At 43.2% G+C, this 25417-nt stretch overlaps 7 protein-coding genes across 7 annotated transcripts; 5 read left to right on the top strand and 2 right to left on the bottom strand.

Annotated features, from left to right (window-relative positions):
* Positions 1-28: 28 nt before the first annotated feature.
* Positions 29-4447, bottom strand: SERLADRAFT_444920 (uncharacterized protein; the record flags this gene model as incomplete). Its single annotated transcript, XM_007313214.1, has 18 exons — positions 29-590; positions 632-885; positions 940-1083; positions 1216-1736; positions 1788-2047; positions 2101-2158; positions 2221-2371; positions 2425-2443; positions 2506-2664; positions 2728-2825; positions 2882-2916; positions 2978-3060; positions 3112-3165; positions 3218-3349; positions 3400-3491; positions 3545-3613; positions 3670-3999; positions 4061-4447. The coding sequence occupies 18 exons, from the start codon at positions 4380-4382 to the stop codon at positions 147-149; spliced, it is 3225 nt and encodes a 1074-aa protein (XP_007313276.1).
* Positions 4448-5174: 727 nt separating this feature from the next.
* Positions 5175-6602, top strand: SERLADRAFT_433044 (uncharacterized protein; the record flags this gene model as incomplete). The annotated part of the gene is made up of 9 exons (XM_007313215.1): positions 5175-5250; positions 5307-5313; positions 5373-5444; positions 5512-5701; positions 5756-5779; positions 5832-5885; positions 5937-5961; positions 6021-6340; positions 6393-6602. The coding sequence occupies 9 exons, from the start codon at positions 5175-5177 to the stop codon at positions 6600-6602; spliced, it is 978 nt and encodes a 325-aa protein (XP_007313277.1).
* Positions 6603-7461: 859 nt separating this feature from the next.
* Positions 7462-8826, top strand: slh1 (hydrophobin; the record flags this gene model as incomplete). Its single annotated transcript, XM_007314258.1, has 6 exons — positions 7462-7638; positions 7688-7821; positions 7885-8002; positions 8072-8454; positions 8521-8682; positions 8739-8826. The coding sequence occupies 3 exons, from the start codon at positions 8323-8325 to the stop codon at positions 8784-8786; spliced, it is 342 nt and encodes a 113-aa protein (XP_007314320.1).
* A 5624-nt stretch (positions 8827-14450) lies between these two features.
* On the bottom strand, positions 14451-14687 carry SERLADRAFT_377406 (uncharacterized protein; the record flags this gene model as incomplete). Its single annotated transcript, XM_007313216.1, has 2 exons — positions 14451-14459; positions 14514-14687. Coding segments are annotated over 2 exons (183 nt in total), but the record flags the coding sequence as incomplete, so codon positions are not given.
* Positions 14688-20594: 5907 nt separating this feature from the next.
* SERLADRAFT_433047 (uncharacterized protein) lies at positions 20595-21263 on the top strand (the record flags this gene model as incomplete). Its single annotated transcript, XM_007313217.1, has 1 exon — positions 20595-21263. One exon carries the CDS (start codon positions 20595-20597, stop codon positions 21261-21263), a length of 669 nt encoding a protein of 222 aa, XP_007313279.1.
* A 23-nt stretch (positions 21264-21286) lies between these two features.
* SERLADRAFT_433048 (uncharacterized protein) lies at positions 21287-21688 on the top strand (the record flags this gene model as incomplete). Its single annotated transcript, XM_007313218.1, has 1 exon — positions 21287-21688. The coding sequence occupies one exon, from the start codon at positions 21287-21289 to the stop codon at positions 21686-21688; it is 402 nt and encodes a 133-aa protein (XP_007313280.1).
* A 2110-nt stretch (positions 21689-23798) lies between these two features.
* SERLADRAFT_340643 (uncharacterized protein) lies at positions 23799-24062 on the top strand (the record flags this gene model as incomplete). The annotated part of the gene is made up of 1 exon (XM_007313219.1): positions 23799-24062. A coding segment is annotated over one exon (264 nt), but the record flags the coding sequence as incomplete, so codon positions are not given.
* Between the last annotated feature and the right edge of the window lie 1355 nt (positions 24063-25417).

Genomic DNA, 25417 nt, shown 5'->3' on the forward strand with positions numbered 1-25417 from the left:
CTTAGCGAGCTACCAAGAAATCTCTGGGAGTGTTTTGGGAATACAATTTGTAGCAAGGATCAAGTTTTACGTATATGATACACAAAAGTCCGCAGTTCACCATGGTAAAAGCAGTACTGAAACCTAGATACAGATCCACAAAGCTATCACTTGCCAGTGGGAAGGAAGCCAGTCTTTCGCCAGTAATTTAACCACAACTCCACGTCTGAAGCGCCGAGTGCTGATAAACTACCACTACCTAACACGGTGGATGCTGCCTGCGCCTCGTTTATGGACATACGAGGTAATCCCATGGCCTCTTCTGTGGAAGGCTTTGCCGCACGGAAAAAGTCAAGAATAATCGATGCTGGATTCTCTCGCGCCGGAGCTGAACTTTTGGAGTGCAGCGAAGAATCTTCTAAAAGATCCAGCCATTGTTTGTATGGTACTATCGGGACGTTAAGTGATTTTGAGAAGTGTTGGAATATCGTCGACCACGGCGTCCCTTTCGGATGGGCGACATGAAGGATTGGAGCGCCAGCATTGCGCATTTCAGTGATGGCCCTCGCGGCGACAGCCATGGGTATCCAAGTAACGGACTGGCAATTACGCTGAGTCGACGCTTTGAGAATATCCTGTAGACTTGACTTACCTGGTCGAGTGCAGGAAGACACTTCAAATGAATGCTAGAACGGATAAGGGAAGGAACCCATTCCTTCTCTTTCCAATAGCCGTTCAAACCGCCACTAAGTTGGCCAAGTCGAATGATGATTGGACGTAACGTGGTTTCTGCCGCCGCATTCAATAATATTCTCTCTGATACCCATTTCGATTCGCCGTATCCAGAACCCACAGCAATGGAGCTATCGACAGCTGTCTCCTGAACAGGATTGGCGGTTTTGAGGTCTCCAGGGAAGTCAATCTACTAGTCATGCATAGTTGAATTATGAGATGACGCACTGCGAAATACTCCAATGGAACTCATGAATATAAAACGAGGAGGCTCTGGTAGGGAACTTGACAGTGCAAAATCAATCAGGTTACGAACTCCCTTTACTTGAGGTTGGAAAGTGGCGAGAGTGATATTAAAATCCACGGGCCAAGCTATCAATCAAATCGTCAAGAAAAGCACGCCCAGATAGCTACACGTTAGCATACCATTGTGTATGATATGCGTGACCGACGATCTCATCTAAATATTGGCGTCAGAGTTTATTCATTGTGGCAGGGTCATACGCACCTCCTCGAGTCTCTCCGAGCTTAGTCCAAGGCCAGACTCACTGATGTCGGTTTCTAATAAGACAAGCCTTGAATGAGACGCTAGAGCTGGATCCAACCCGACGTTTTCAAGCACGAGCTTCTGCCTTTCGAGCAGTACAGTCTTATTCTTCCTATTGATGGCGTATACCTTAGAAACTTTGGCAGTACCCAATAATTCTGCCAGTATATAAGCTCCAACTCCACCGGTCGTTCCTGTGACCAATACTATGTCCTCTGCATTCGATTCGGTGGAAGGCACATGATTCTGGAATGCTTGACTGTAGGTTTCAACCATTGATTCCATTTCCTGGCACTGATTTGCAGAGACGTCCCGATTTTCTTGATGCGATGAAACCATCTCCTCGTACACAAAGGTTGAAAGCGCAGAGATGGAAGGATGCAGGTATACAAGGTTTCCTGGAAATTTTCTCGTATCCACCTGAGCAGATGTTCGGACTGCATGGAAGATATAATTTCGGATCCAAGTGGCTTGAAGACTGGATGTTTGTTGATATATGTTCACTGGTTTCAAAAGAAGGACAACTCACCTATCAGCACCATGCTGGAATATAGCGTCCTGGTCGTCGACAGTTTTACCTAGCGTCCTTGCGACCACAGTTCTCACAAAATTCAAAGTATTTGCCATATTCCATTCCGAGGGAACAGGTAGGTCAGGTTGAGTGGTTTCGGCTACGGCCGCATACAAAGCATTGATTTCGGGTTCATATTGATTGATCAGGAAAGGACGACGGGGTGTGTTCTTCGCGGTGAATACGAATGGCTTTGATGGCGACGCAATGATTATCATCTAAATGAGGTAAGGATGAGAAAGATCGACTAGAATAATTGCAAATAGAGCACTTCTTTGAATATCCTAGAATGTTGGGGTGCATAGAGATTCATACGCTCTACAGTCGGCCTATTCAAAAACAGGACTGAATCGTCGCCACCTAATGATAGGAATAACAAGTTTGTGCGTACCAGATCTTATTCCTGTAGTCTGCTACTTTCTCCGTGTCTGTGACATCAAACTTATCCGCCTCCACAGGGTTGATAAGTACTCCACAATTGAACTTGCCGCTACCGAATATAATTGCATTCTGTACGTGAGGATCCTGCGCAAGGATGTTTTCTACAAGGACACACATGAAACAGGAGTATTGGCATTATGTTTGATTAGCGTACCTAGAGGGCCAGGATTTGTCTTGACAATAGCGGTGTAAGCTCAGTAAGAAGTGGACAGATGGAAGAGAGAGAGCATCGTACTTTCTCGCCCGTGCTATGTACAATCTGATCGTCCGCCCGACCGTAGTACGTCCAGTAATCGGGTAATGTCGGGTGAGGCGTGAAAAGATCACCGGTTGCATATGCTTCAACGTCTCCCCGCTTAACGTTTGTTACAACGGGGACATGATATGCATGAGGCTGATAATAAAATAGCGGGTGATCAGGAATCGGTAAAAATGAGATCTTCTCAAAAGCACGCACGTGGATAATTAGCTCTGCTTTCCCGTCGTCGTTGAATAGGAACTCCGTTTTCATGAGTTTCGAAACACAGATATACTGCCAGTCCGGACAGGGTTTTCCTGCATTGTAAATGAGTCTCAGAAACGGAGTAATAAAGATAAACGTTGCTTCGTACTAGGTAGAACAGAGGTAACAATGCCAATCTCTGTGCTGTATAACAAAAATCAATAATTGAGAGTGTAGTTATGATCAGGAATATATTTCTACTGACGTTCCGAAAAGACTGAACAGAGAAACACCAGCCTTACTTAGAGCGTCGCCTACTTCTTTATTTAACGGTGCACCACCGAAAAGCTGAGCAAATCAGAACACGTCATGCATATAACCCCAAGGCATCTGACTCACCACGCCTTGCTTCTTGGAGAGCCAGCTCACATACTCCTTGTTCTCGTACCAAACCTAGAGACATAGTCTAGCGATAGACGAACTGAATCGACAAAAGGGTGCTCACCTCCACGAAACTGGGAACGCAGAAGATCAGATCGCTGTTTGTATCAACGGCGTGTTTAAAGACGACTTCTGGGGTAGGAACAATCGCAGGCGACTTTGGCTCAAATACGGTGATAATCACACCAGTCGCAGCCTTGAAGCTATCATCATTCAGTACTATTAATAAGAGTATGTAGAACTTACCGTCCACACAGTTTGGAACATTCCCATTCCATGGAACATTGGTATCCCAGGAGACGCAAACCTTACACCAGTTAAATCGCGTTCACCAAAATCTGAATCTAGACTGAGCAGTCTGAAAATGACACGACATAATAACGATGCTCACAAGGGACAGAAGCCCACTGCAGGAGATGTAAATGAGTCCAAAAGATTGGCTTAGGGAACGATGTTGAACCTGACACATGCAAGAGATGGTCAAACAAAATAGTATATATGCTATTCTAAACTCACCAGAAGAATGGAGTATGAACACAACAGTGTCTAAAGATGACTTGACCGCCTGACTCGGCAGATCTTCATCTCCTTCTTCGTGGCTGTAAAGCTTGTCGAAAAAGGGCATCTCATGGACGTGAGGAGCATGGTCTCCACTGTGGCGTAGTAACTCTATAGCTGCTGCTGCAAGATCGTGGAACATTTTTTCAGCCCCCACAATTATATGCGTGACTCGAGCGGCACGTATGAGATGTGCGACTGCTTGGGCGGAGTTTCGCGGAGACATTGGGAAAACTGTATAGCCCACATACGCTATCCCCATAACCGTCGTATAATAGGAAATTGTGTCTTTACGATGCCACGTCGATGAGATTGGGGAAAAGATGTACCGAATTTTGACGGGACGTACCAGAAGCAGCTAAGGTAGCAATCACCGGAATACGGGACGATGATAAAGTGTCTTTCTCCTGGAAGCGTGAAAGGGTGATTTTGCCGGCCTTGCGTATAGCACGAACAGCTTCAGGCCACAGTATGGTGCTGGTAGCGCCATCTGCGGTCCGCGGAAAGATGAAGATCGGATGATTGGGTGTATGGTCAAAATGCCAATCATACATTTCTGTGATGGTGAGAGAACCATCTAAGACTGGAGGCTTGAACGTCTCGCTGTCCAGAGCCTGTGTCTGTGGCAGGGCAGGCAAAGGAATGGTCACGTAGTCATGAATGTTCAACATGGCGACAACTAATTCGAATGGTAGTTCCTGTCTACGATAGTGGAAGTAGCAGACGGCTTATATACAGGTTTGTCAGACATGGACGCTGAATCAGGTAAATAAGAATCCACGATTAGATCCATCAGCATCACTAGAACACACCGGGGACGGACCAGATATGTTGCAGCCTGCATCAGCAGGGGTACACCGTATTTCAGCCTTGGGACCACACGTTGCTACAGAAGAACCCGTAAGTAGATCCATCAACATCAATAGAACACAGCAGGCAATAGATATGTTCCAGTCTCATCAGCAGGCATACCTACATTCCAGTCTTGCGCCCAGCCGTAGTCACAGTTGTTCAAAAGTAGAACCTCAGATTTCCTAAATAGAGGAGTTTCAATTTGAAAATTCGGCCTCCGCGCGTTTAGAAATGACTGATGTCCGCCTTATGTAATAGCACTAATCAGTCCCCGTGGCGCTGGCCTTGGGGAACTCCACCTGCCTGTATCATTTTTCCTTCGAGCACTTCCTTCTTAAAATACAACCGAGATGGGTTCTGCGATGGCGAACGTTATGGTTATATCATTTTAGGACTTGACTAGCTTGACTATCGAAGCACCAGATATAACGTATCAGTGCTAGAGTGACACACCATCATGAGAACCTTATCAAATGAAGTTTCCCCTTACGATGATTTGGAAACTGGTATTTATAAGAGGCGTAGGCATGCCTCGAGTCGGTTTCGTACCTCTTGGTTTTCATCCATCCTTACATTTTTGCTTGATTCATCAGGTCCTTGCGTTGTCGCTAATGTCGTCGCCTGCAACCCTACCTCCCTTCGGACGGCTAAATCTTATTTGTATGTGGTTAGAATCGATAATGTACGGTACGTACTTTGAGGTACTCCAAAGATAATTAAACACTGATAATGGTGCTGTTTAGGTGCCAAGTAAGTGAATCTTACCTATGCTACTTCAAGTAATACTAGAGCTGATTTTACTCCTAAAGCGTCATCTTATACGGTGGATGTATTTATGTCATAGCGTCGAGAAATAAACATGGTGCCTCCAGCTCTTACAGGTGAATAAATTCGAGTTACATAGCCCGAGAAATTCTTCAACTGACGCATATCAACTCGTGACCTTAGGCTCTTGTTAAGCACATCTACGCTCTCAATTTCTATAGCTACTGCCCATGTGATCCTTTCATTTCTGCAATTGTTAAAGGCATTTACGGATCCAGCGATCGCTTCGCAGCCAGACGGAGCAGACAAATATTTTAGCATTCAGGGTGGGAATGGACTCTTTGTAGCTGGCACCGGATTGTACGTCACAAATGTCTGTCATTTCACCACTCATATTACAAGCATAACTGAATTAGACTATATCTAGCTTTTCCTTCAAGACGTCGTATTGGTAAACGTGAATTTTGTAGAAACGAGATTACCTCGCTGATTTAATCCTCCAGGTTTGGCGCTTGTACGTCGTCTGGGACCAGAACTGGAAGCTATGCGTGATACCTGTATGCATGTACCAAAATTAGAGGGTATCATTCTGACGTTGACTCCCTTAGGTTATTTCTCTGATTGTGTTATACGGTCAGTATCATGATCCAGTCATTAAATACTGTTTTTTTTGAACTTGTGACGTCTCCTAGTAAATGCGTTAATCGCTGTGGCAAATATTTCTCCGCCTGGTGCAACCATCCTAGAGTCTAATGTACTCCCGTTTGCAATGACCAGTTGGGCACTAGACCTGACAGTCAATGTCGTGGCTACCTGTGGTATTGCATATCGTCTCTGGCAAGCTAGCAGGAGAATCACCGTATTCAAAGGACGATATACATACAAGAGCACAATCTTCATGATGATAGAGTCTGGTTTCCTTGCTGTTTTGTGCACCAGCGTCATTGTAGGCCTACTGGCAAGTCAAGACATTGCTGGAAATGTAGGAATCAATTTGCACATGCAAGCTGCTGTGAGTAAGCCCTCCGGGAAACTCCTATATGTCCTAATTTATTTTCTCGCAGACGACAATTCCACTGTTAATTGTGGTGCGGGTTGGGTTTAGCCTCAGACGTGGAAACGATACACGTACGACTACATTACCTTCGATAGGAAGAGAAGGCCGGTTGCCAATGATTTATGCTCCTGCAGAGCTAAGCAATCCTGAGTATGGCCATACGGTGGATGAGGATACGTCGTCAGAGGTTTGGAATATGCCTAATAGAAAGCTCTGATGGCAGCATCTAAAAGAAGCACATCCTTCCCCTATCAATGTTTGATAAGATTTCTATCTTCGCACCACCACCTTCGTCCGTCGGACTTGCTGATTTACTGTATTTGTACTGTATTTGTGAGTCTGTCCTGTTGTTTCGATATATTACTCGAGTAATGACCTCGTCCGAACATCAATGACTGTACACAATGTCATTCTCAATATCGGCGTTTGAGGTCTGAAATGCGGTGCCTTGATTCCACTTTGACGTGAAGGAAGAGTGACATGACGGGGGAAAATGTCTGGAAGAAAAAATGATTGAAAGCTAGGTCTGAATTCGAGTTTATCATCCCGCGCGACAGTACACAACTCACAGGTAATTACAAGGAGTATCAGGTGTGATAGTTCGATTCAGTCCGATTCTCAACGTGGAGTGGACAGACTTACCACGGCGTCTTCAAAACAGACTCCAAAGTATTCAGTGCCCAGTCCAATAGCCTCCCGTTTGTTTGAATTTATTTAACACTAACGCCCCTGCAATTGCAAGCTTGGCCCCTTATTAATCTTCCATCATTGGCACAAAACTGCTAGTAATGCACGTTTGACTCGGACCAGACTGTCACCGCAAGTATGCAATATTAGTAATGAAGGGTACGACCATGACCATCTAGAAACAAAGAATCAGAGCTGTCAGTATTTCCGATGGTACTTCTGATATGGAATGGGAACTACTATTGGCTCCAGGTATTTTTCAAGGTTGTCAGTGCTTCGCTCAAAACCAACAACTCTCATGCCCAAAACAATGTGACTTACTTAAGTGTCACGTTATTCTTGTGCATGTGAGTCTGACTCGGAATTTTTAAGCCCGACTCAGTACTTCGATCGCGACAGTAGCACAGGATAGGCCTCACTGGCAGATTCCGTCAGCGGCCCCTTGCTATTCACATCGAACCTTGCTCAAACAACACCAGCAGCTAGTCTGCTCTGCTCTAGCATAATTTGACTCGACAGAGATAACCAAAGATACTGCAACCCTTCCGCCTTCTTAGTACCCAATGTCTGTGCAGCCAGTTGTTTTCAATTGAGTGTAATACTTAATCGCTAAAGTGCACATTACATACCGCACATCTAACTCCGGGCCAGTTACATGTATACATGCAGCACCACTTTTTGCAAGATGGAAGACTCCAGAAAATTGTGAAATCAACATGATACTTATGAAGTTCCTCTTGACTGTATTGTGAGCTTTTTGATACTATCATACTGTTGAATATGGCCACTGGGTGACTGATCACTGTTATTAGGAAGAATGTATTTCAAGGCGACTAGTCCGTGACTCTTCCCCCCTACTGTCACGATCTAGCAGTATTCTTTCCGGGGAGTATGGAAGCGATTACTGATATCGATGGAGTACATAAAAAGTATGGTACCGTTTCTACCTAAACTGGGTCATTTCGTCAAACTAACAGAGCCTCGATTTCGGTTTCCAAGGTCTCGAAGCATCGATTTTTGTAGCCATCAAGCTTGCTAGCATCCTCGCTAGAAGCACAAAGTACGTACAGGGAATATTTATCGTGTTCTGAGCAGAGGCCACGGTCCACCGGTCCACCTCTGAAAAATCCTATAAAGACCTCGCTGTTTGATTTACTTTCAACAGTCTTTCGACGTCTAGTGCTTTCGTTCTCTAACCCAACATCCCAACACATTCTTTGAAAGTTATCCAAAGCTAGCCCATTAACAAAATGATCGCTCGCATCTCCGCTCTCTTCATGTTTGCTCTCCTCGCTGTCGCTAGCCCCGCTCGTCGTGACAACACTGTCAATCAGTGCAACACTAAATCCATCAGGTGCTGTGACTCGATGACCGACTCCAAGGTCAGCCACATTCATTATTGCAATTTGTTTCTGTTATTAACGTGGCTTGTTTTATTTTATCTTCAGTCTTCTGACTTCGATCCTAAGCCCTTCGCTACACTCTTAAAACTCGATGTTAGTCAGATTACTGGCCAAATTGGCTTCAAATGCAGTCCTATTACTGCTGTTGGAGTCGGTGGAGGGTCTAGCTGCAAATCTGAGCCTGTATGCTGCACTAACAACCAATACGTGAGTACCATACTACAGCTTCATTGTTCTCGGACTGAAATTCCATCTATGAGCAGGATGGTATTATCAACATTGGTTGCAGTCCGGTCAACGTTAACCTCTAAGCGGTTCGTTAGCGGGATTGAGCGAAAGGTCACTGTTGGGTTTATTGATACGATTCGGAACAATTTTGCATTCAGTGCATTGTAGTAGCATTGATGTAATCCGTTCCTCTAATTCACAAACGTCTCTTTGGTCTTCGTTGTGACTGATTTTGAGAGGAACATTAGTAAATTACATAAGCGTTGACCGCGACATTGATGTCCGGCACTGAGCAGTGAGATGCAACCTGTCTAATATGTAAGTATTCAAACTATCCTTGCGGGTCAATAGAGCCACAGCAAAACCATGTCAATTCTTTTGATGGGGACAATAAGAGGGGCATATACAAATACAAAGATGTAGCTAGCAAGAATGAAATGACCAGTGAGCTGCTTTAAACCACATCAGCAGACTTGGAACTTGAAGTCTCAGTGGTGTGAGGACTATTTACTTTTTCTTACTTCTTTGCTTTTATGTCTTGGTTTTCAAAACACTTTTCCTGTTACACCTCTGGCCTTAGGGCTGGAGGGTGTCATTTGCTATTCTCCTTCTCATTGCCCTAACGGGTTTTCTTAACTGTCAATACCACTCCATATTGCAGATCAGAGAATGGGTAGTACTGTTATGATACACAATTTTCGGACCTTTAATTTCCATTCTCCTCTTTAACTGTCTTTTGTAGTTTTCACACACTGTGCCATACGGCACTTTCCTTTGTTCAAACTCTACCTTCTCGCACTTCTTTATGACAAAACCGGATAAACCCGGTCTCTGCCAAAGCAGCCATTGTTCTTCATGGAGCATAGCCACCACTGCATGGAGTCACCATTGTTCTCCTAGGAGCACAATTGTACTCCTAGGAGTCATTATACTGTAGCGAGTAGCACCTCCGACTATAAGTAGTAGGGGGTTTAGTATAGGAATACCTCAGTTGTTTCTATAGCCTCTCGGGCAGCGGCTGAGGTATGTTACATTAAATTTATTAGAGACCACCTTAAACTAACATCTATTGTAGTTTCACTTAGGTAAATAATACAGTTGTTTCTATGGCCTCTTGGGCAGCGGCTAAGTTTCATGTAAAACCTCTATCCCCTATACCGAGTTGACGGAGGGATAAAAGCTTAAATCAAACAAGTAGCGTTTTCAAGTAGCGATTGAGAATTAATCAACAACTGAGGAAAGTATGTACATGATGGTCTACTATATATATGTTTCTGAAAGTCAGCCATGAGGCGCTGACTGAGCTAACATGCAGTAGCCATGAGGCGCTGACTGATGTTCTTTGTAATAATTCTAGACTCGTGTCACGTGGTGGTCACGTGATCTGATATAACTACGTATTATGTTATCCGCGCTAAAGCAGCAGCTTAACATATCTTATCTGTCATGTGATCAGATGTAAAAGAAAAAGAAAAAGAAACTTAGCGCTTAGACTAGCGCTTCTGGTTCAAGTCGTGACATTACCCCCTCCTTAGGACTTTCGTCCCGAAAGTAGGGGTCCATCTTTCCGTTTTCCCAATTGAACAGTTGTTTTCGGACTCTAGTTGTTGTGAAGTTTTCGAAGGGTTGGAAATGTAATTGAAATCGGATCCGTCGGGGTGCACTAGGGTTGTTATCGTGGAATGTTTTTACTTTATCGGGTGAGTTGTTTAGATGTTGTTCGGGTTCCCACGTGCGTTCCTCTTTTGGATAGTTCTTCCAGTGTACTAAGTATTCCAATTTCCCCTTTTTTAGACGTGAGTCTAGAACTTCTTCGACTTCGTATTCTTCTTGTCCGTCCACTATTATCGGCGGTATTGGTTTAGGTTTCTGTTGGGAAGGGAATTGTGGTTCTTTGTACGGTGTAAGCTTTATCTCGTTGAAAACTGGATGAATAGGTCGCCATGTCGGTGGTAGCGTTAATTTATATGCCGATTCGCCTATTTTTTCCAGTATTTCAAACGGACCGTGTCTCTTGTCGTCCAGTTTCTTAGCTGGTCGATCTGTTGAGATATTGGTCGCTTCTACGTACACCTTATCTCCTACTCTATATTCTACTGCTTCTCTTTTCTTCTTATCGTACTGCTTCTTCATCTGTTCAGCTGCCTTTTGCAGCGACTTTTCTGCTCTCTTCCTTGTTTCTGTCATTCTCTTTACGAAATCTTCTGCGTTTTCGTTCTTTACCCCCACTTTCACTACTTCCTGTGTTCTCGGATGATGTCCATGATTCAGGTAGAACGGGCTATATCCCGTCGCAGAATGTTGTTTGTTATTGTAAGAGAATTCTGCTAGGGTAAGCCATTCTGCCCAATCATCTTGTTTGTGGTTTACGAAGATTCTGAGATACTGTTCTATCTCTTGATTGATTCTCTCCGTCTGTCCATCCGTTTGTGGATGCCAAGCCGTTGATGGGTTCGCTTTTATCTGAAGGAGTGTATGTAGATCTTTCATGAATTTCGAAACGAATTGCGGTCCCCGATCTGAGATGATCTTTTCGGGTATGCCATGGTTCCTGAATACATGATCTCTAAATAGTCGTGCCACTCCTTCTGATGTGAGCTCCATCTGCGTGGGAATTACCTTGATCATTTTTGTAAACCGATCTACTACTACCATTATCATGTTATATCCATTTGATTCTGGTAGCGGTCCGATCAGATCTACTGATATGATCTGCCAAGGTTTATCCGGGATCTCATTTGGATGAAGCGGTGCTGCTTTCTTTTTGTGGTCTGTTTTGGTTCTTTGGCAGACTTCGCATCCATCTACGTATCTCGTGATATCTCTGTCCATATAGGGCCACCAGTATTGTCGAGTAATTAGCTCCTTTGTCTTATATCTTCCTGGATGGCCTGCAATAACAGAGTCGTGGTTTCGTCGGATAATTTCTTCCCTTAACGCGGCATCCTTCGGTACATAGATCCTGCCTTTGAATACTATGCAACCGTCTTCGTCTAGCCAACCATCCTCTCTCCTCTCTATCTTTCCTTTCATCTTTTTTATCAACTCATCTACATTTCCCTTTCTTTTTGTAATCCACTTTGAAATCTCCAATTCTTTCTCTTGACTGTCTGCGATCTCTTGTCTTTGTTCCGGAGAGAGAGTCATTCTTACAAATAGTTTCTCATCCAGTAGTATGACGTCTTCGTTGTCGTTTTCTCCTTTGTTATGATCTGATCGCCTTGAGAGAAGATCTGCTTTTATATGCTTCCTTCCTGGCATATGATGTATCGTGAAATGATACTGGCTCAACTCTGTCATCCACCGCGCCTGTCTCCTGTTCAACTTCTTGGGTTCTTTGAAATACAGCAGATTTTGATGATCTGTCCATATTTCAAATTCCTCTTCTGCGTCTATTAAGTAATGTCTCCATTCGTTAAGTGCCGTCATGATGGCAAGAAGTTCTTTGTCATAGATCTCGTAATTGCGTTCTGTGGGGTTTAACGCTTTGGAGAGATATGCAATTGGCTTCCAGTCATCTTTTTGTCTTTGTGATAAGACAGCACCCATAGCGAAGTCACTACTATCTGCTTCTACTTTGTATTGGCCATGTGGTACTGGGAGAGCTAACACCGGGGCTGAAGCTACACGTTGTTTTAATGTGTTAAATGCTTCTTGTTGTTCATTTCCCCAAATGAAGTCCTCTTTTCCCGTTAACTTGGTCAATGGTTTGGCTACTTCCCCGAAGCCCTCTATGAACCTTCGATAGAAATTTACAAATCCCAAGAATGCTTGTATGTCTTTCTTATTTTTGCATTCTGGCCATTTGCTAATTCCTTCTACTTTCACCGGATCCATGCGAATTTCGTTTTCTGAGATGATCAGTCCCAGGTATTCTACTTTTGTCTGTTCGAAATCGCATTTTTCTGGTTTAAGATAGAGATGATTTTTTCTCAGGATTTCTAACACACGTCGCGTCGTTGCTCGGTGCGTTTCTATATCCTTTGTGAATATCATGATATCATCTAGATATATGATTACTAATCCTTCATCTATCAACTCTCTAAAAAGCGTGTTCATCATCATTTGGAACGTGGCGGGGGAGTTTGTCAGTCCGAAGAACATGACTAGTGGTTCGAATAATCCCCGATTTGTCCTAAACGCCGCTTTATGCTCATCTCCTTCTCTCATTCGGATGTTATTATATCCCCATCTTACATCCAACTTTGTGAAGTATTTGGCCCCACTCAATTTGTCTACTAGTTCCCCGATCAACGGAAGTGGATATCTATTTTTGATGGTGATATCGTTTAGCTTCCTATAATCTTGAACTGGTCTCAACTTCCCGTCTTTCTTTTTAATGAAGAAGAATGGTGATGCGAATGGGGACTTCGATGGTCTTATCCGTCCCGATTCCAGATTCTCTTTTAGGAACGCATCTAGTTCTTCTTGCTCTCCTCTTGCCAATGGATAGATCTTGCAATCTAGGGAGTGATCTCCCGGTATTAGTTCGATTGCGTGATCCCATTGTCTTCTTTCAGGTAATGTGTCAAACTCCTTTTTGTCAAATACGTCTTTGTATTGATGAAGGTGTTTTGGCACTATCTTTTCGAATCCTCCTTCTTTTCGATCTTTGCCTGCGGCTTCTGCTAGCTTCTGTGCCATTGTGCCTTGGGCTCTAATACGGTAATATTGATCGTCGATCGTGGCATCTTCAAAATTATGGAGATTCACCTGTATCATCCTCTCATCTTCTCGTAGTTCCTCAAAGAATATTTCCGGATCCTCCTCTGGATCAGAGATTCGGATTCTCGGTCTACATTCTTCAGGACACCTTTCAAAGGTCAACTTCGATTCTTTCCAGTCTATTTTAGGATTATGTTTGTTCAACCACTCATGCCCTAGAAACATTTTTCCGTTACCCAGATTGGTTACGGCAAGATGTATCTTCTCGACGTGTCCGTCGATTTCCATGAGCAGTATTACAAATTCATTGATGGCTCCGTTTTTATTAAGAGTTCCATCTGCATTATAGACTGGAATAGGTCTCGGTATCTTCCTTGTCTCATATCTTTTGTCTTTCACAAATTGGGAGTCGATGCAACTCCCCGTGCATCCACTGTCCAATAGTGCTTCGACTATTTCTGATTGGAGAGTATCTAATGTAGTAAGCTTACATTTTACGTTCATTTGATTGCCTTGGGTGCCCCTAATGTACTTTTTTGGGGAGGCAATTTCTATGATCGCTTGTATAGCTTCTACCTTTGGTAACCGGTTGATTTCCTTTATCGTTTCCCGGGTTACTTCTCTCGCTCTCTTTTTATGTGTCCAGGCACTTAGAATCCCAATGGATCTTTCTTCCTTTTGGTCTCTTAGCCTATCTACTACCCACTCTGGGGTCCAAACTTCTGTTCTAGGTTTTTTTAAAGGGGTTCCTGACCTTTCTTCTACAGTCTCTGCTGCGTTTTCCTCCGTAGAGTTCGCCGCATCGGGTGTAGGAATCTTAGGTTCTATCGTAAATGCTGCGCTTTTTAGTGATTTGCCCGCCGTCGTAACTGCGGATGTCTTATCACTCTGCGCCGCTTTTACTCTAGCTGCATCTTTTTCGTTTCGGATTTCTTTCTTTGTCTGAGTGGAAATAATTTTATTGTTATCCGCGCTAAAGCAGCAGCTTAACAATTCTGAGTCACATGTATCTACTGTCAAAGGAAGAAACCGATTCGAAACGTCTTTAGGCTCAGTCGGTCGATGCGGTACCGCTGGCCTCTTTAAAAACCCTCAAGGAGTTTTTCCCTTTCCTCTTTCGTCATCTTTTCTAAGAACTCTCGGACATTAAATTGTGGCTTCCTTTTTTGTGCGTCTTTGCACTCGAAGCTTCTATGTCCCTTTTCTCCACATCGGTAGCATCGTCCCTCCGTGCGGAACTTTGCTTTATCTACCTCCATTCTTTCTCCGCTACCGGTATAGGTATATCCGGTTCCGTCTTTCTTCTTCTCTCCTTCTTTCTTTTGTTCCGAATAGGGTTTTTTCCCAGTATCGGAACCTTTTTTCTCTTTTTCTCTCTCTCTCCAAATATAGTCTATTCTGATGAGTTCCCTTTTCCATTCTTGGTAATCTCTTGGAATGTGCCCACCGTAGATCACCCTATCTACTAGCGGCTTGTTCATATTCCTTCTGAGTAAAGATACTAGGAACTCTTCATTTATTCTATTTGTGTATCCCGCCCATCTTTTCTTCTCTTCAAACCTTTCAAAGAAGGCTTGGGCGGTTTCATTGCCCTGTCTCAGGGTCAGTATTTCGTTCTTGGCAGTTTCTTTTTCAAAACTGTCCTTGAACCTTTCTTCCATTTTGTCTGCAAAATACGGCCAACTTCCGTACGTGTTTGTAATATCGAGCCCCAACTGTTGGGCATCGACTCGGTTCTCTAGCCAATCGGTCCGGAAGGCCGCGGCTTCTCCTTCTTTCATAAAAGATAGCACAAAGCTTATCTTCTTTCGATCATCTTTGAAATATACGGCATCATCTTCGAAATGCAGTAATAAGGACTCTCTAAAGGCCCTGTACTTTTTCTTATCTCCGGAGAAGTTCTCGGGTTTCTCCAGTGCCGTTCTACTTCTTTCCACCTTTTCTGGAGGTGGCGGTATCTGTTTCTTTAGTTTTCTTTGCAAGACGCTCACTTCTTCGAGTGCCTCGTCTAGCTGCGATTGGTAATGCATTTGCGTTTGTCTTATCGCCTTTTCTACTTCTTGTTTTACGTATGCTTCCAATCGCGCTTCTTTCGGGGGGGGAGTGTCTGTTCTGGGTAATGCGTCCATCATGTCCCTGGTAAATGCGCTGTCCGTGCTGTTGGATGGCTCGGGCAGATCGCGATATTCTAGGTTGGACATTAAACGTGAGTTGGGGAGGAGGGGGAGTTTCGGATTTGATTAAAGGGGATGGTATTCTGATGGGTTCTATTTCTGGTAAAGGGAATTTCCCTTTGAATACGTAATCTTGAGAGTAAATGTGTTGCTCTCCGATCCAAATGTAAAAGTCTCTACTAAGCATAGAAAGGAGTTCACCAGTGATAAGCTGGATCGATACACCGCTTTCTAAGATCCTAGTAGTCTATCTATTCTCTTTGAGTCAAAGTGGTCCTCTTCAGCCCACTACTGACTATGTAGGTATGGTAACTATTTTTGTATTTTATGAATTTTATGTAAAAAGTATAGTGATAAATTGGGGTCCGAACGGTTGTCCCAATGTGACCAGCTTATTAAGCTTTCAGTCCTTCTCCCGACTGGCGGACGCAAATGCGCGGCCTGGTCAGAGGAAATCGAAAATGAAACTAGGTAAAACCGAGAAAATCCCAATGGTTCCACACCAAAGAGATTATAGTGATATAAATGTATTTATAGGGGGATGGTTACGAAGGAGTCTTGGGATGAGGAAGGTGATACGTTGGCGGGAAAGAAAGATAAGATGGTGTCGGGGCGAGTAGGGATGTGATGGAGTGGAAGAGTAGTGGTAGTTTGGGTTGAGTGTTTGAGTAGGGTTAGGATTAGTAGGATGATGATGATGGTGACGATGATGGTTGTTAGGATTGTTGCTGTTAAGTTCATAAACGGTACTTGTAGCAGTTGTTGATTGTGTAAAACCTCTATCCCCTATACCGAGTTGACGGAGGGATAAAAGCTTAAATCAAACAAGTAGCGTTTTCAAGTAGCGATTGAGAATTAATCAACAACTGAGGAAAGTATGTACATGATGGTCTACTATATATATGTTTCTGAAAGTCAGCCATGAGGCGCTGACTGAGCTAACATGCAGTAGCCATGAGGCGCTGACTGATGTTCTTTGTAATAATTCTAGACTCGTGTCACGTGGTGGTCACGTGATCTGATATAACTACGTATTATGTTATCCGCGCTAAAGCAGCAGCTTAACATATCTTATCTGTCATGTGATCAGATGTAAAAGAAAAAGAAAAAGAAACTTAGCGCTTAGACTAGCGCTTCTGGTTCAAGTCGTGACATTTCACTTAGTTTTATTACTTTATTTACAAGTTTCTCATGCAGTGAAGCTGGTCACACGGGCTGCGCCCTCTGACATCATCAGCCATTGCTTTCATCAAACTGTATAGTACATTAGTACAAACACGCTGTAGTATATAAACCTCAATTGATCCAGGAGACTCCTCAGTGAGTCCTCCTGTTGTTTACCCACAACTAACTTGGTCCTATCTAAGGGGTAACCACTCCCTCTCATTACTCTCTGACTGGTCAACGGTAATAAAACTAAGTAAAACTCAGCCACTGCCCAAGAGGCCATAGAAACAACTGTATTATTTACCTAAGTGAAACTACAATAGATGTTAGTTTAAGGTGGTCTCTAATAAATGTAATGTAACATACCTCAGCCGCTGCCCGAGAGGCTATAGAAACAACTGAGGTATTCCTATACTAAACCCCCTACTACTTATAGTCGGAGGTGCTACTCGCTACAGTATAATGACTCCTAGGAGTACAATTGTGCTCCTAGGAGAACAATGGTGACTCCATGCAGTGGTGGCTATGCTCCATGAAGAACAATGGCTGCTTTGGCAGAGACCGGGTTTATCCGGTTTTGTCAAATGGTACATACTGTTGATTGGTATTCTCTTTTTTGCTTGTCTGAGTTGTGCACCAGAGTAACTAACTCTAGGTTGTTACAAGTACAGCCAGCCAACCAGCACAATGGGTAAGGGCTAATGGCTGAGATCTTGCTAACCAGCTCCTAGTCCCATTAGTGCCTGGATATATTAATAGAGGCTTTAGTCAGGATCATACCTTATTATGAGGATATAGTTCCTGAACATGCCTGACAAACCTATTATTAGCACATTCTCACCTGCTTATTAATCTTTTAAGTTGTACAATAGTTATTCTTTTCTTATTGGTTAGTCCCATCCTCAGACCACTTTTCTTTATTTCTCTTTTGGTCTGGAGAGATAGACAGTTAGCTATAATAATCCTACATATCCATGTACAATTCTTTAGCTTTTTATTACTTGAATTACCCGCTTTACTCCTTAGCAAAACCTTGAGTCTACTCTTCATCCTTGACTTGCTATAATCTCTAGCACCTATAGATCTCAAGATTCACCATACCTCTTACTCCCTGCAAGTGCAGTCAGAGATAGGTCTTGTTTTGTTATAATTTAGCATTGTCTCACAAGCAGACTGACACAAGCAGTCAATCCTCAAATATTTAAGGCCTTTGTGGACAACAACAAAGTCAGGCATTAGCAGGCTCAATGTCAGAGAGTCAAATAAGCAAAAAGAACATCACCGCTTGGTAACTCTTTGATGTGCATGGTGAGCATTTTAGCATGGGCTTCATACTCCACAAGTTCCAACTGGTGGCTCTGCCACTGTAGTGCAATGTTTTTGTAGGCTCGTGACCAGTACTAAACGCAAGCTTGGACTCAATGATTAATAAATCAGAAAATTTGTGAGCTTGCAAAAGGACTGGTAAATATGTAGGCTCGCAACCAACTGGCTGGTACATGCGGACCTCACTTTGGCAAGACACATGACATCCCCACAAATGTGAGTCAGGACTTAGCAGAATTTGGTGAAGCTTGTTAGTCAGCAAGCAGAACCTAATAATCACAACAAAATTAGTATATGTTACAGTTGTAGTTTGCAATGGAATATGTAGTGAGAATGGGTCAAAAGGCATTGGAGTAAAGTTTGGAAAACACTTTATTGGATTGAGTAAATATGGATCCCAGCAAGAATAGCCAATGGCCATAAATCTAGTCTTCTGAAGGTTGGGCAATTCCTTTTTCAGTAAAAATAATACAATTAAGTGATCAAAGTTTTGCCAAGTCAGAAGTCAGTGAACTTGTGCTGTCTGTAAAGTAATGCTAAGTCCTATATGCATGTTTGACTTGCTGCTCAGTTGTTGAATGTTATTATAACTATGAGAGTTTTCAATGTGGCTACAATCTTCATTGCATTCACTATTACTGCACTACTGCTGCTCCTGTGTTGCCACAAAAACCACGTGAGCGGACCTAAGTGAAATAACCAACACAATATGGCTTGCACATGGCATTTGAGACCACCGTCCCCTTTGTTTTAGATTGCAAGGTTCATGCCACTACTCTTTTGGATGACCACTCTCTCGTACATCTCGCAGATTGTAGACTAGAAGACAAGGGGTTGGAAATGTGATCCATTGGTGAAAATTCTGGTTCCTTGAGGCTGAGGCCAAGAAGGGTGTTTGTTTGCTGGTCTGCTAGGTTTTACTGGCACAATATCAGAGCAATAGACCACTTTCTTGAATGAGTCTGGCTTCACAAGAGAGATAACAAGACAATGCTTTCTCCAGAACTCTTCATGTTCATTTTGGGCTACACATGAAACAGATGAAAAATGGAAAAGGTTGGTTTTGTGAAGACTCTGTTGGAATAGTCAAGGTCAAAGCCTGTTAGCCTTGTTAGACAATGTACATCATGAGTTGATATTAGTATAAGGGCTGGTAGCTCAGTTGGGTAGAGCACCACCATATATAGGCAGAGGTCCTGGGTTTAATCCCCAGCTGGTCCACTTTGCTTTTATGCACTCCCTGTGGTCAGGTGGCTATGTGAGGTCACATGGCTAAATTCAATAGACTCTGGGGAAACTTACAGGCATAGTGACCAGATTTTACCCGCTCAATTATAACACATTCAACTTCTCCAAGCTTGTCCAAGAGTGTCTGTGGAATCTTCAGCAGGAAGTGTTTAGTATATTGGGGCAAGTCCTGTCAAACTGTAATTTGAGCTGCATATTGTAAACATTCAATACTTGCACCTATTTTTTTGCAGTCATGCTAGAGGTGGTCCACTTGAACTTGAGTTGCACGTCCATAATATTACCATAACACATTTTTGGACCTTTAATTTTCATTCTCCTCTTTAACCTTTACTGAAGTTTTCACACACTGTGCCATACGGCACTTTCTCTTTTTGGTTCAAACTCCTCTTTCTCGCGCTGCACTGCCTTACTTCTTATTTTAGCTATAAGTCTCTCACGCAGTGGAGCTGGTCATACGGGCTATGCCCTCTGACATCATCAGCCACTGCTTTTATCAACTATACAGTACATAAGTACAAACACTCTGCATTAGTATATATACCCCAATAGATCCAGGAGACTCCTCAGCGAGTCCTCCTGTTGTATCCTCACAACTAACTTGTTGAAAGCCTAAGGGGTAACCATTCCCTCATTATTATCTCTATAGTGTGTTCTAGTTGTGCGCCAGAGTAACTAACTCTTGGCTGTTACACATAAAGAAGAAAAACTTGGTTTTGGATGAAATAACCAGTGCACAAGGGTCAATGTTGGTGTGAACAAGGAAAAGCTGCTGTGAACGTGTTAATCTGAGTGTGTTCACCTTAGGAAGTCATCCATGCAGGATGTTGATATCAAGATCCCTTGATATTTCTCCCTTTAATTCTGGAGAAGTGACAGCCGGAATTGTGTGCATACTACCAGCTGACATGCTGTTACAAACTGTATTCACCATGGACTTTTATTTCTCTTACAAGTAGCTACACTCCGCTACCTACCTATACTTCCCACACACATTGCCTGTTACGGTATCACCCGTCTTTGTTTGTTCAACACAAACACCTACCCTAAAGTAGACACTATATATCTAGGCCTGAATTGTAGTTACTATCTCCAATACAATTGTATGCTTCAACAGCGTAACTTGGTATTCATCAGTCAAAACCCTCATCATCTGAGTACATCTCAAACTTGTTCACAACAAGCTTATCAGAAACCACTTGTGTATTTGAGACCCAGTGTTACCAGGCTTGCACATTCAAAGCGTAACAAAACAATCATATTCCATCCATATCCCACACTTTATAGTGAAGGGACAAAAAAGACAACAAAATGTTGCAAGGAAGAAGACCCACCACCAGGGCACAAACCAGAGCAGAACCAACACAGACAGCAACACCACCAACATTATCCCAACAAGGAAGGACAGCAGCACCACCTCCCTTTCCCCAACCAGACGTAACCCGACTCCACACCAGAGAACAAGCGGACACTTTCTACGAAGCCAGAACATGTTGGCTACAGTATTACGCAGAAAGCCACACACAGCTAATACCCACATCACAACACGATCCTCTAGTAGTCATAGAAGACATCTACAACAAAAACAACTTTGTAGAATATGCGGCGCAAGGTGAACCAATACCACCTCCCACACCACAGATACTTCCCACAGCACCCAATCCATCTCCACTTCCACTGACACTCACCATGTCTAACACTACAGCATCCAAACCCACTAAGTTCGGACAAATAGACAATTTTGATGGAATGCCCGACAGAGCAAACAGATGGATGTTATCAGCCAAAGCATATTTTGATGTAAACAACGCCATCTATGACTCAGACAAAAAAAAGGTCTTTGAAGCACTTTCCCACATGAAAGAAGAAGCAGCCCTAGCATGGAAAGAAACCAAATTAACGGAATACACAGGATCAGGCAAATACCCAAAATGGGCGGACTTTGAAACCAACTTTAATGGGACATTCATGCGGATGTAAAAGGGGCAGCCAGTGCGGCCCTCATGACGATGAAAATGGAAACAGGAGAAACGGCAGTAAAGTTCAACTCCCGTTTCATGGTAGAAGCAGGAAAGAGCGGCTTAAATGACGAAGGACTAATCATGGTGTACAAAAGTTCCATACACCCATACCTCCTTCAAAATGTACTCAACTCCTCCACACAACCCAAAAATATTGCAGGGTGGATGAGCACCGTTGCTGGCCTAGACGCCAACTGGACAAACTCAAACAGCATCACCAAAGGAAAATGGGGAAAGAAGGGAGAGAAGAAGAAAGAAGAGAAGAGAGGAAGAAGCCAATCATCCTCGGCAAAATGTTTAACCAAAGATGAAGAAGACTTGCTCAAAAAAGAAGGGCAATGCTTTATATGCAAAGAACAGGGACACATCTCACGGTGTCGATGATGAGAACTGTTGTTAGAAAACCACACACAAAAACAAACTAACAAACAATCCTCCCAGATTCCACGGAACTTGTTTATGGGCTTTGCCTCCTAGAACAGTGGGTGCTCTGGTTGTTCGTGGGGTGGTATGTATGAAGATCCTTCAAAGTAAAACCCAGAGATGTATGGGTGTGGGTTTTTGAGGAGGAGGGATAGTTGAATTTATAGATGATAGGGGCTTAGTAACAAGTATAGATAAGCACTATCTTGCTAATTGTAGCACAAGGTAGGTTTGAGAACGACAAGGATGAAGAGGTAACGAGGTTCCCAGTGATAGCAGGCTCCTGACGCACAAACTGTAGTGCTCAGAAGGAGTCTAATCAAAAGGGATGATAAAGACTTCAAAAGTGACAAGTGACAATGACAGCAGTTATCAGTGGTAGCAGTGGGAAGTGTTGTGACCATACTGGATCACAAGTAGCAGTAAGAAGTGGACTTAAGATTGGAGAAGAAGTCTGGAATCGAGTGCTTTGTTTTTTTTACAAGGTAAAATACAGGGGTTTATATAGTGAAAAGAAAGGTAGGCTATGCACAGTATAGCTGTGCAAAAAGAATGAGAAAGAACATGAAGGAAGGAATGTACGCTGACGAATCCTGCGTAGTTGGTACAGGATAAGATTGTCAAAATAAGGGAAAGAAAGAGACAGAACAATGAATGCTATGTAAGTAATGGTACAGGTTTGTACAGTCATAAAAATAAAGTCCAATAAGAAAGAAGAGCAAGAAAATCGTGATGTCATAAGAAGATGTAGTAAAAAGAGTGTAAAGAAAAAAAAACAATATCAGTATCAACACAGTTCCTTTATTGTCAGTCAGGCATTCTAAAAAAATATGTGTCCATAAAATGATTCAAAAATCAAAATAATTGCACTGTAAATGAATGTTCTGCTGAAGAAAAAGAAACTGGAGCCACCGGTCCACCACCTAGTCCAAATCCGACAGTTCCATGGCTTTACCAATGGACTGGTTGTACTGGACCACCTGGTCAAGCGAGGGAGGGAGGGGAGTAGTTCCAGTTTGGAACAAGTGAGTCCCAGGCAGCGTGTGGTAGGTGTAGCTGTAGCAAAGAGGATGGACGAAAGATAAATGTACCCAAGTGAATGGGACAGCAATGAACATGGGCGACGCAAGGGGATAAACCTTCTCCAGCTCAAAAACTACCCACCCACGCTCCAACCAGGCAAGATGAGCGACCAATGTTTTGATGGTATATGATGGCAGATTGACGTCATGAAGATGGACCTGTTGCCCTATTTGGACCGGCCGCCGGGGCTTTGCTGATATCAGCATTGGCACGTGGTAGTTGACGGATTGGCAATGGAAGCGGATAGGAAGTGGTGACATCAGAAATGGTGGGGGAGCAAAGAAGATGAGGAGGAGGAGGGTGGAGGTGACAAGTAGGTGAACTAAAATGGGGATCCAGAAATGACCATCAGATGAGAATAAAAAGGAGAGGAAGGGGCCCATGGTGGGGCTAAGAAAAGGAAGGGGAGTGAAGGAAACGACAAAAACGAGGGCACAATGCAATGTGTAGCCAGTGGCGATGCGAAAATTTGCCGAAATACCGAAATGCGGAAAGTACCAAATGGAAAAGCAAAGGTGAGTGTGACTGAATTGCCTAATAGAGGTGGTGCTGATCAGCCACAGATTTGAAAAAGGCAATATTAATTACTATTCCACGTGGCACTGTGCCTGTGTGGCGCAAAGGCAAGTCTTTTTGAATATTCGCTTCATTCTTGACACCTGTCCATGCTACCAATCAATTTTGGTGCATGACAACGGTTTTGTCCGGAAAAAAAGAAAGGAAAACAATCAGACCGAAGGATTAGAACGGCAGAAATTGAAAAAGATGAAACAGAAATGGTAGTGGAAGATGGAAAAGGGATTTCTCACATCCTCAAAATGTGGAGAGAACTCAATGAAGCAGATTGAGCCAGCACCATTGATGAATTAGAAAAAGAGGGTTTTTGAAAGGACGACCCACACTAATGTTGGTACCGTCCAAAATAGCCGTTGTAACAATAGCCACAATCAATTCAAACTCATTACAAATTGACACCACATTACGACAAAAAACCATTGGAACAAAAGCATTAATAGACTCGGGAGCGACAGACGACTTTATGGACGCAAAATTTGCAATCAAGCATTGCCTACCACTTAACAAACTGGAAACACCCATCATGTGCAAAAACGTAGATGGAACCATTAGCAACGGAGGAAGAATCACCCACTACACATATCAACGAATTGAAGCAGGAGGAAGGAATGCCATGTGCAAATTCCTCATCACCAGATTAGGAGGAGAAGACATTCTCCTAGGATACCCGTGGCTCCACAAAGTTAACCCCACAATAGACTGGACATCAAAAAGCGTGGATACCTAACACGCCATCTGCACCATCCAATCACACTCCGACCAATCCATGATTTGCACCATCACAATTGATCAACCGGAACTATTGATCAACTACATACATGAAACACGGATCTTTGCGAAAACCAACACTGCAATGGAGTTAGCCATCCAGAACAATGTTGGGAAAAAGATAACAGAACTACCCAAAACCTACAAAGAGTTTGCACAGGTCTTTGACAAAAAGGCTTCGGAAAGACTACCCAAAAGAAGGATTTACAATCACGCCATAAACCTAAAACCAGAGTTCAAACCAAAAGATTGTTAAATCTACCCTTTATCACCAAAGGAAAACACAGCACTCGAAGAATTTCTTAACGACAACCTCCAAAAAGGATATATCAGACCAAGCAAATCTCCGATGGCTTCCCCCTTCATTTACATAAACAAGAAGGACAGATCTTTGCGACTATGCCAGGCCTATCAACAGCTTAATGAACAAACAATCTGAGATCCCTACCCACTACCCATGATCCCCGAACTCATAGACAAACTCCTTGGAACGTCACATTTCACAAAATTAGATCTACGTTGGGGATATAACAATGTCAGGATAAAGGAAGGAGATGAATGGAAAGTGGTGTTCAAAACCAGAAAAGGACTTTTTGAACCCACAGCAATGTTCTTTGGCATGTGCAACTCCCTGGCCACCTTCCAACGCATGATGAATGACCTCTTTGCGGACATGATAGACAAAGGATGGCTTATCATATACATGGACAATATGCTCATATTCAGCAAGGAACCAAAAGAACATATCCTACGGACAAAAAGGGTATTACAACGCCTATGCAAAAACGACCTATACCTAAAACTAGAAAAATGCACATTTGATGTAGCCAAAATAGAATATCTCGGCATGATTGTTCGTCACAACTAGGTGCAAATGGACCCAGTAAAGCTGGCCGGAATCCAAAATTGGCCTACACCAACTAACGTCCATGAGGTGCAGAAGTTCCTCAGATTTGGCAACTTCTACCGCAAATTCATTGGCCACTACTCTGAACTCACAAAACCGCTCAATGCCCTACTGGAAAAAGGAAAAACTTGGAACTGGACAAAGGCCAAAGAAGACGCATTTGCGCTGCTGAAACACCGCTTTAGCAAATTGCCGGTCACTCAGATACCTGATCTGAATAAACCATCACAAATCACAGCAGACACGTCCAAACACGCAACTGGAGCGGTGTTAAACCAACCAGATGACAATGGAGTATGGCATCCATGTGCCTTCTTCTCCAAAATGTTATCCCCAGCCAAAAAGAACTACCAAAT

Source organism: Serpula lacrymans (genome assembly GCF_000218685.1).
Source record: "Serpula lacrymans var. lacrymans S7.9 unplaced genomic scaffold SERLAscaffold_2, whole genome shotgun sequence".
Taxonomy (NCBI): Eukaryota; Fungi; Basidiomycota; class Agaricomycetes; order Boletales; family Serpulaceae; genus Serpula; species Serpula lacrymans.